The sequence below is a fragment of the Osmia bicornis genome, chromosome 6 (assembly GCF_907164935.1).
Source record: "Osmia bicornis bicornis chromosome 6, iOsmBic2.1, whole genome shotgun sequence".
Taxonomy (NCBI): Eukaryota; Metazoa; Arthropoda; class Insecta; order Hymenoptera; family Megachilidae; genus Osmia; species Osmia bicornis.
In genome coordinates this window covers 3180295-3190015 of record NC_060221.1, presented here as the reverse complement: position 1 = coordinate 3190015, position 9721 = coordinate 3180295, and the positions used below count along the sequence as shown (strand labels likewise).

At 26.5% G+C, this 9721-nt stretch overlaps 2 protein-coding genes across 5 annotated transcripts; both read right to left on the bottom strand.

The window, feature by feature from the left end:
* Positions 1–13: 13 nt before the first annotated feature.
* On the bottom strand, positions 14–3690 carry LOC114874668 (hyaluronan mediated motility receptor). The gene is made up of 9 exons (XM_029184164.2): positions 3394–3690; positions 3131–3243; positions 2892–3043; positions 2547–2765; positions 2355–2474; positions 2044–2285; positions 1905–1974; positions 1360–1820; positions 14–1276 (listed from the first exon to the last, which is right to left on the bottom strand). The coding sequence occupies exons 1-9, from the start codon at positions 3453–3455 to the stop codon at positions 271–273; spliced, it is 2445 nt and encodes an 814-aa protein (XP_029039997.2). The 5' UTR covers positions 3456–3690; the 3' UTR covers positions 14–270.
* A 99-nt stretch (positions 3691–3789) lies between these two features.
* Positions 3790–9584, bottom strand: LOC114874669 (iron-sulfur clusters transporter ABCB7, mitochondrial). Of its 4 annotated transcripts, XM_029184165.2 has the most exons (12): positions 9424–9584; positions 9019–9306; positions 6768–7013; positions 6502–6709; positions 6265–6431; positions 5910–6188; positions 5632–5806; positions 5407–5564; positions 5165–5328; positions 4966–5095; positions 4629–4904; positions 3790–4566 (listed from the first exon to the last, which is right to left on the bottom strand). In XM_029184165.2, exons 2-12 carry the CDS (start codon positions 9190–9192, stop codon positions 4312–4314), a joined length of 2232 nt encoding a protein of 743 aa, XP_029039998.1. In that variant the 5' UTR covers positions 9193–9306; positions 9424–9584; the 3' UTR covers positions 3790–4311. The 4 variants fall into 4 exon arrangements, with proteins under 4 accessions (XP_029039998.1, XP_029040000.1, XP_029040001.1 ...); XM_029184167.2 differs by lacking the exon at positions 9019–9306 and having other exon boundaries at positions 9415–9584; XM_029184168.2 differs by lacking the exon at positions 9019–9306.
* Positions 9585–9721: the final 137 nt, after the last annotated feature.

Sequence of the window (9721 nt, the reverse complement as noted above, 5' to 3'; positions counted from 1 at the left end):
GAATAAAACTAATTTTTACTAAAATTAAATGTAGTGTACATTTGTATATAGTACAGATTGTGATCAGGGTAAGAGATACAAACTTTATGATTATAAATTCTTAAGTGTTTTATTGTATTGAGATAGAAATTTCTAACCCCTCATAAAAGAAATTACATGTATAATATTATACGTATTATAGACAGAATATCATATGTATGTACTAAGTTTATTTAAAGGGTTTATCATTTCATTGTGACTTTATGAACAATTCGTTTACTAAGTTTTACATCAGTGTAATTTATTACAGCTACCTATTGATTCATTTTTATTAATCATATCAGTATCAAATATGTCTTTAATGATATCTTGCTTTTTCTTCATATGAGTAGGCAAACCATGGAATAAATTCTCTGTAATTTGTTTTCTGTTTGTCATATGCTTTTTATGATCTGGGCTGAAAAATTCAATGTTTTCATTATCATCAATAGCTTTCATTGATGCTAATAAGTGTTCTTTGATATAATTAGCTGGTTTTAGTTGAGTACTAATTTTATTTGTAGTATTAACATCTACAGATGTATTAGGAATTGAATTAGAATCATATGATTTTACATCATTTAATGATGTCTCAATATTTTTTGATTCTGTATTTATATCTTGCTTATTTAATTTATTCTTTGTTTCTACATCACTGTTTTCAATCAGAATATTTTTGCTTCTTATTTCTATTTCACTTGTTTCTATTTTGTTTATATCTTCTTTTTCATCCAAGTTTTTAGAAACATTTAATGGATCCTTTGTAGATGTTGTTTGCAAATCTTTAAAAAGATTTTCATTTACATGAGGCACCTTTGATTCTAATTCATTATAAGTTATGAATGATGTGGCATTTTGATTCCATAGTTCATCTTTTGATTCTAATGTTTGTAACAATAATTCAGTTTCAAAGTCACTTTGTGTTATATGACTATATTCTTGTCTTTTAGTTTGACCAAGTATATACTTCTCAACATTTTCTAAATTTGTATCTTCTTGTTCAGTATGTGCTACATTATATTGATCACCTACATTTTTAATTTGTATTTGATCATCACATATAGAAGATATTAATTTAAGTGTATCATTTTGATTGTTTATTAGAAAGTGATGTTTAACTGACTCTTCTTGGAGTTCAAATTCTGTTTCTGAATTACTTTTGTAAGAATCTTTTCTCTCCTGTACTTTAAATTTATCTTTATATTCAGAAAATATTAACTCTTTTAAATGTTCAGTGTCATCTGTGTCGCTAATTAATCTAAAAAGTAATAAATAATAATTACCATTAGAGATATCAATCTATTAACATAAAAGAAAATAAATGCATTAAATTTTACAAACCTTTTGTGTAGTTGTCTGGAGTTAGCTGCATTAACATAATTATTTTTGAAATTTTCACTTTCATTTTCACTACCACTATTTGCAGATGAATCAGAAAGTTCTTTTTCCAATGTTTTGTTTAAGTTCTGATATTTTTTATTTTTATATATTTTTTTCAATTTATCTGTATTCATTTCATACTGCCAATTAACATTTTCCTCTTGCTTTCTTGACTCTTGTAAATTTTGTAAGTTTATTGAAATCTTTGAATTTTCATTTACTGTGAAATCTGGTTCTTTAAATTTCTCTTCTGAATCATTTGATGAAGATCTTCTGTGCAATGATTTTTGGAGACGATACTTTCTTACTTGTTCCAAATTTGCCATTGTTTCTGACCTTACAGAATTCAAGGTTTGATTTGAATTCACTTCTTCATTCTCTTTGATATTTTTATCATTTAATTCGGATGAATGAAGTATAGGCTAAAAGTAGTAAAAATAGAATTTTTTAATTGTTTAAAAAGAATCATAAATATTTAAAAATTATGTTATAGGACTGATTCTTACCAAGGTATTATCTTGTACATCCATTTGCCATTTTTTACATTTATCTGGTAATTTCAATGGATTTGATGAGCTGAAAAGTATTACAGTGTAAGAACATGATAAGTAAGAGAACTAATTTAATACTATATTTATTACATACCTAATATCTCTTAAATTTGTGAGAGATTGTGTACCAAGACGTCTATTTTTACTACGAAATAATAATTGCAGTTGCCCGCTAGAATATAATCTATGTTCTCTATTATCTAATAAATTTTCTAAACCTCTTAATTTTTCTGTTGCTTCATCTAAATTTTTTTGTGTCTCTTTTCGCTTAGAAATTTCCGTGTGTAATTGATGTTTTAAACTTTTACTTTCAAGAGTCAATTTTCTGTGTAATGTCTAATAAGGCATTAAAATATATGAACAGTAGGCAAGACATTGTATAATATTATTAAACTTTTCATTTACCTGTATAGTATCTTGCTGTTGCTGTATTCTATGATGTAAATCTGAAACTTGCAGTTGTAATTTTTCCCTTTCTTCTAAATTACGATCTTTACTGAGTTGTAACAAATGTTTATTTTGACACTATAGAAATAATGCATAAACATTAATTTCCAATACTTCTGTATAGTTAAAAACATATTAATCAGTATTCACCTGCAGTTGTTGAAGTTCATTTTCCTTTTCCTTCAATAAATCACATGTTTCCTTTTGTAGAGCTTTTAACTTTTTATATTTAATTTGAAGTACTCTCAGTTCCTCATGATGTGAATTAATGATTCTTGGAAGTTCAGCATTTGTTCCTTCATAACGTTTTAATGCCGAATCTTGCCTCTTTTGTAGGGATTTTAATAATTTGTTTTCATTACTTAATTCCTGTAGAAAAAGACATATTGAATACATTGAACATACCTGTAATTAATATAAGCTTTTAATGTATAAATGACTTTGTAATGGTTTCATATCTTATTTCATTTATATAATGATGATTAAAATTATTACATTTAATTGATAATGTGCATCAGCTAATTGATTTTGCAGTTCTTTAATGCGTAACATTTTTGCTGATAGAACTCTTTGTTCAATGCTACTTTTATTAAGTTTTGAGTGTTCAGAAAAATGTTGCTGTCGAATATTAACTTGATATGGTTGACCTGTACATAGTTTAAGAATAAATTATATATTCATAAAAAGTTTTAAACATTTAGAATACATATGATAATATAACAGTATATACAAACCAAGTAAAGGATGCAAGTTTTTCTTCTTACAATTAGATGAAAGACATGTTATATTTTTTTGTGGCAAACTACATTTAGTTTCCACTGATTTCCCTAAATTAGAATTTTGTTTTCTGTAAATTATATATGAATATATTGTGTTAAAATGTTTTAAAAATATTTATTTCCTGTTTATTTGTTTTAATTTTTACTTAAATATATGTGACTTTATAGAAACAGTTATGTCAGAATATTTGTAAAGTGTTTGATATTGTTTTGATTACCTATTGAGGTTTTTATGGGTATTAAAATGTACTACAGGTAATGTAGGTACTTCAGTTTGCATTTTATATATGACAATTCTACATCACAGCTAATATCTCAAACATATGTAATACTTGTATTTAAAAAAAACAAAGTATTATAGCTTTGTCCAAAACTTATTGAAGACTAATCAGCATCCATAATTGTTTTTAAATGGTTGCTAAGGTAACAGGCACATAACATTTCACTAATCAATGTGTTTTGAAACTATATTTATGTATATTAAAAAAGTCAACTCAATTGAAGTAGATAAAAACTGAAATTCTTTCAAATTATTTTATTTTCTTTCAATTATAGCATATTAATTATACAAAACGTTAGAAAAATCTTCCACTTAATACTTTATCCATTAGTCATACAAGGATTTAAAATACTTTTATTTTTATAAATCTGTATACAATTATATTACAGAAATACAACTTAGTTACAAGTACTTGATCTTTTAAAAATACCAGATATTTGTACATATATAAGTAGATATGTGCACAGCACATACATTATTGTTACAACCTGTGTAAATTAAGTTTACAATACTAAATATACTTAATCGTTGCTACTTGTATTTATAATGTACAATGAAATAAATAACAATTTTTTAACATTTTGAAATGTTCCTATATTAAAATGAGAAAAAATGTGAATATGTAATTAGAATTGTATTAAAAGCATTATATTTAGTATATCCTGTTCATGGCGTTATATTGTACATGTTATATTAAACACTCAAGTTCGTTAAAAAAGAAAAAAAAATGAACTTTCATTTCACGTTTAATTCCTTGAATACTATTTTTTCATTAATTATTTGTTTTTAAATTGAATATTACGTTAACATGTTTACCTGTTATACGATGTTATACGTATGTTATACGATACTTGTTTTAAACTCCAGGAGTTCTATGATTATTTTCTTTTTCTTTATTATTAGATTTGAGCATTCCCATATGCTGTGTTTTCCATAATTTACTATAGAAAGAATTTGGCGTAGCTAGCAAACAATCATGTGTTCCTCTCTCAATTAAACTACCATTGGCTAGTACTAAAATTTCATCTGAATCCATGACTGTAGATAAACGATGGGCAATAACGATGGACGTACGCCCGGTGGTTGCTCTGCGTAATGCTTCAAGGATATGCTGTGAAGATATTATTGTTAAATGTATATCAATAGTATTTAAATTACGTTGGAAGAACTTACATATTCTGTAATAGAATCTAAAGACGACGTGGCCTCGTCAAAGATTAATATTGGACTGTTTTTCAAAATTGCTCTAGCAATTGCAACCCGCTGTTTTTCACCGCCGCTTAATTTTAAACCACGTTCACCAACTGGTGTATCGTATCCTTTTGGCCATTTAAGAATGGAATCGTGTAAATTTGCCATTTTGGCAGCTTCATAAACTTCTTCCTTTGATTTAGATAAATTTCCATAATGAAGATTATAAAAGATACTTTCGTGAAAGAGAACTGTATCCTGAAATGATGTTTCGAAGTTAATATTTCAAGATCGTTTTTCATTATATCGATTCACTTACCTGCGGAACAATTGCTATTGATTTTCTTAAAATATCTAAATCAACGTCTTGAATATTGTAACCATTAATGTGAACACTGCCAGATTGTGGTTCAAAAAATCGGTATAACAATCTTACTAATGTTGTTTTACTAAAAATATACACTGTCACTTAATATTTTCCAAAAATCTAAATTATTTAAATGATATTTCAAACTTACCCAGAACCAGATCCTCCAACAATAGCAATTTTTTTACCACTTGGTATGGTAAAATTCATATCTTTAAAAATAGGTTTACCCTCGACGTATTGAAAATTAAGATTTCTGAATTCAATATTTGAATTGTTTGAGTTTAAGTGCAACTGTATTGCATTCTCTTTGGACTGATATTACATTGTAAAATATATTCATTATTTACATATTATTATGTTTCTTATTGTTTTAAAATAAAAAATATATACCTTAATAGCTGTATCCATTGTCATCAATGTAAACATAGTTTGCATATCAATAAGAGCTTGTCTAACTTCGCGATATACTGATCCTAGAAATCCCAAAGGAACTGATAGTTGAAATAAAAGCCCATTGACCATTACTAAATCTCCAACCGTCATAGTACCTACAAAGATTTTCATATTACGTATATTTTTATATCTCAGATATTTTCAATATAAAGAAAACTGTACCTTGTGTAATATTTTGAGCTGCTAATACCATTATCAAACTTAAGGCAGCACTGAATATGGCATTTTGTCCAAAATTTAGCAGTGCTAAACTAGTGTTTGTTTTAAGTGATGCAGCTTCATACTTTTTCAATGATTCATCATATCTTTGTGCTTCAAATTTTTCATTGTTAAAATACTAACATAAAAAGTATTGTTTTTAATTGTTTATCTAATAAAGACGATATACCTTTATATATACATAGTTATTAATCACAAGAATAGTAGACTTTATATAGTACCTTTACTGTTTCATAATTAATAAGTGAATCTACTGCTTTATTGCTTGCTTCATTCTCTGCTTGATTCATATAAACTCTAAACTTGGTTCGCCACTGTGTAATAGCTAATGTAAATATAGCATAAATTCCTACACAACCAAGAGCAATACTTGCATATTCTCCACCACATTTTAAATATAGTACTGTACTGACTAAGGATAATTCAAAGACAGTAGGTATAATATTAAATACCATTGCATTTAGTACAAAATTTATACCTCGGCTGCCTCTATCTATTGTCTACAAAAATGTTATATAGGTAATAACAAGTGATAACAATTAATAGAAACTTTTGAAAAATCAAAATTTATGTTACTTTTGATAATGCTCCAGTTTGTCTATTCAAATGAAAAGCCATGTCTAAATTGTGCAAATGTAAAAAGACATTTTTAGCTATTTTTCGAATAGAATGTTGTGCAACTTTTGCAAACACTGCATTGCGTAATTCACTGAATCCAGCCGCCCCTGCGCGTGCTATTCCATCTGTTTGATAAGAAATTAACTGTTAATTTTCAATTATAGTATTATTTTTTAAACAATTTAATATACGTACATCCTATAAGTAATGTTGTTGCTGCAGTTACAACTGTTTCTGGTGCAGTATCTAGACTTAAAATAGCATTGCCAGTACTTGCTATATGTTGAGAATTGATAGCATCTATTGCATATTTGAAAATAAAAGGGACACAAACATTTAAAACCTTTGCACCAATAAGTAAACTAACAGCAACTTTAACTCTGTTCCTTATTTCTGGATCATCCTACAAATAGACATAGATGTATTACTGTAACATTAATCAAATGTTTAAGATGTCTTACTTTAGGCCAAATATACTGAAGCATTGCTTTTATCATATCTGATGAGGTAACTGGTTCTTTTTCTTGTAAATCAATACTTTCTTGACTTAAACTGGATACACCAGGATGAAAACAATCTCTTTTTTGTTGACCTGATTTCCCTTCCCTAAATCCAGGAATTGGTAGTGGAAACTTTATTGGTGTAATAAATTTTAAATGTAATGCACTTTTTTTCTGTGTACGATGAATTGCACTTCCACTAAAACACTATAAAAATATTTATTTAGAAATTTATAAGCAATTTTATATGATTTTCAGTAAGATCTTAATTACAATGTTATTTAAAAACGTTAATAGTTTAGAAAAGAGAATATAAAAGTACTTTAATAAGTATAAATAAACGAAAACCTTATTTATATTACAACAAATGGTTATTCATTTTTTTTTTAATGTTAAATGGAAATAACTATCTAATTAGTAGAAAATTACACAAAACTCAGTAAAAAGATAACAATTTATTAAAATGCTACAAAATTATAAATCATATACCTATATTATATAATATCTTTTATGTATACATATTGCAAATTGTTTTTAATTTTACATTACTTTTATACAAAAGTTATTATATGATTCAGTTAATATTTCAATATATTCTTCTATAAAACTTATTGCAATGGAAAAGCATTGTGTACAATTCTTAAGTGTTTTCATATCTTTTAACTGATGCACTAATTGGTTCTTTTTTAGATTAAAAATTTGTATTGCTATATCACGTGTACTTATTATATCATCACAAGTAAGAGAATTTCCATATAGTTTTGTACTCCAATATTTTTTTTGTAATTTTGTACTTAATATGAATAATGTAGATATTGCATTATAATTCAATCCCTGTCTTATGAATGCCATATTTTTTTGTAAATGATTAGAAATTATAAAATCTAATTTGATCTTTGGAATATTGAAACAAGTTTCTATGTCAGAAATATCAAAATGAACTTCATCTAAGGGATTATTTGGTATAAAAAAGCCATAATGAATATACAACTTAAGACTATTATGTGCACCATAATTGATAAAAACTTGTGATCCTTTATTAAATGATTTTAATGTGGTGAGTTGATAAAATTTATTACCATATTCATTTATAATAATAGATGTATCTATGGCAGTATAAATATCATGATTAAATAAATCCAAAAAAGGAGCTAAAGCTAAGTTATTAGGATGTTTCACATTAATAGTAATATTCTGATTTGTTTTTATGTGGTTTGAATCTATGTACACAGTTCTTGTATTAACAATATAATATGCCCATTTGTATCTTTCAAATGTTATTATTTTTTTAAGATGAACATTACAATGAGAACAATTACCTTTATTATTTGAATCTAAATTATTTATAGATTGAATTAACAACTTAAAGTCATTACATACTTTATGACATTCATACATATAATTCAAAATAAGTGGTGGTAATAGATTTTTTTCTTTGTTTGTACAAAAATCTGGATTTGTTAAAATTCTTGGAAGACTATTAATGTAATGGTACCATTTTGATGTATTTCCTAAATGTGATTCGTATATAATAAATACAGATAATAAATATTGGGCACTATATTGTTTAGTTTCTGAAAATAACTCTGTCACATTGCTTTGAGATAAGGTAGATGTGGTTATTAATATTTCATATGGTACTTTCATCAATATATCATTGATTTTAATATCCTTCATTGTTTTCAACCCTCTACCAGTAACAGAAAAATTATATGGGATTAAATAAGAAACTGATAAACAATTATTTGTTAATAACCAAGATTTTAGATGCATCAGATTTTCATTCTCAGATGCATAGTCTTCCCAGTTTTCACTTATTGCTTTGAGATTTAATTTCTTCTTTTGGAGACGTTTTCTTGATGTTCTACCCATTATGTATATATCTGTAGAATCAATAAAAAAAAAGTTGCTTTGAAATAAATAACAGTGTAATTACTGTTACATAATTAATTTGCTTTTAAGCTATGTACTTTTATCATTGATTAGTGGAGCATTTATTATATGTCATTTACATAATGGACATAAATTATATAAAAACCATATAGCTTCTATTACTGATTTAATAGTTGAAATCTTTAATATTTCTTAACATATGCTAAAGTAACTATAATAAAAGTATTAACATTTAGTAGGTAATTAATACTTCAAAGAAGCACCATTACATATCTTTTACCATTACTTTGTAAAGATAATATAAATTAGGAAATATTACCCTAAGTCCAAGGGCAGGATACAATGGATTATGTATGCTTGTGTTAGAAAAAAACCATTCTGAACAAATTTGTCTTCTTGATTTAATTGCACATACTGTAAATGATTTGATCCAAGGTTTTCTTTGATTGTATCCAGTTTGTAGCAGACGACGACATAATACAATGCTTAACATTATACCAAATATTTATTCACAAATGGAAGTGCAAAAATGAAATTCACAAATTAGGTTATTTTATCATATTAGGGAGGCAAATTTGTGTCACACTGCTAAACTGTATAACTATATCTGTAATCATTGACTGTATATAACCTTTAAGTATCACTATATGTATATAAATTATATATATGTGTAGTGACTACGTATACAAGAGCACAATTGATATTACAGTTGTACCTGTCTTACCAGTCCCTCTTCTACCATATCTTGCACTCACAACTAAAAAGACACAGTTTTGACTCCCTTTGATTCTATTTCTTTTAGCACAAGACCGAAAAATTATTTAAATAATTGTTTGATAACCTTGCATTTTAAAATGACCGTCATAAATGATTTTTGAAATTCGATCCTAGCGCCATCTATGCAAAATTGCCTGAAACTACTCGACAATTTACCGACCCGTCGGCAATCGCTAGTTTGCCAATTTATCAAGCAGTTGGTAAGTTGTTGAATAGTTTCCGCCGTTTTTGTATAGATGGCGCTG

Bases quoted from the DNA above. Each gene is read 5' to 3' on its own strand.
- LOC114874668 (XM_029184164.2), bottom strand. From the start codon at position 3,455: ATGCAAACTGAAGTACCTACATTACCTGTAGTACATTTTAATACCCAT. The intron at 3,044-3,130 runs GTTTGTATATAC...AACTATGTACAG, and splicing joins AAACTTGCATCCTTTACTTG to GTCAACCATATCAAGTTAAT. The intron at 2,766-2,891 runs GTAATAATTTTA...CTTTTTCTACAG, and splicing joins ATGCACATTATCAATTAAAT to GAATTAAGTAATGAAAACAA.
- LOC114874669 (XM_029184165.2), bottom strand. From the start codon at position 9,192: ATGTTAAGCATTGTATTATGTCGTCGTCTGCTACAAACTGGATACAAT. The intron at 6,710-6,767 runs GTAAGACATCTT...GTCTATTTGTAG, and splicing joins TTCAGTATATTTGGCCTAAA to GATGATCCAGAAATAAGGAA. The intron at 5,096-5,164 runs GTAAGTTTGAAA...GTATATTTTTAG, and splicing joins GTTGGAGGATCTGGTTCTGG to TAAAACAACATTAGTAAGAT.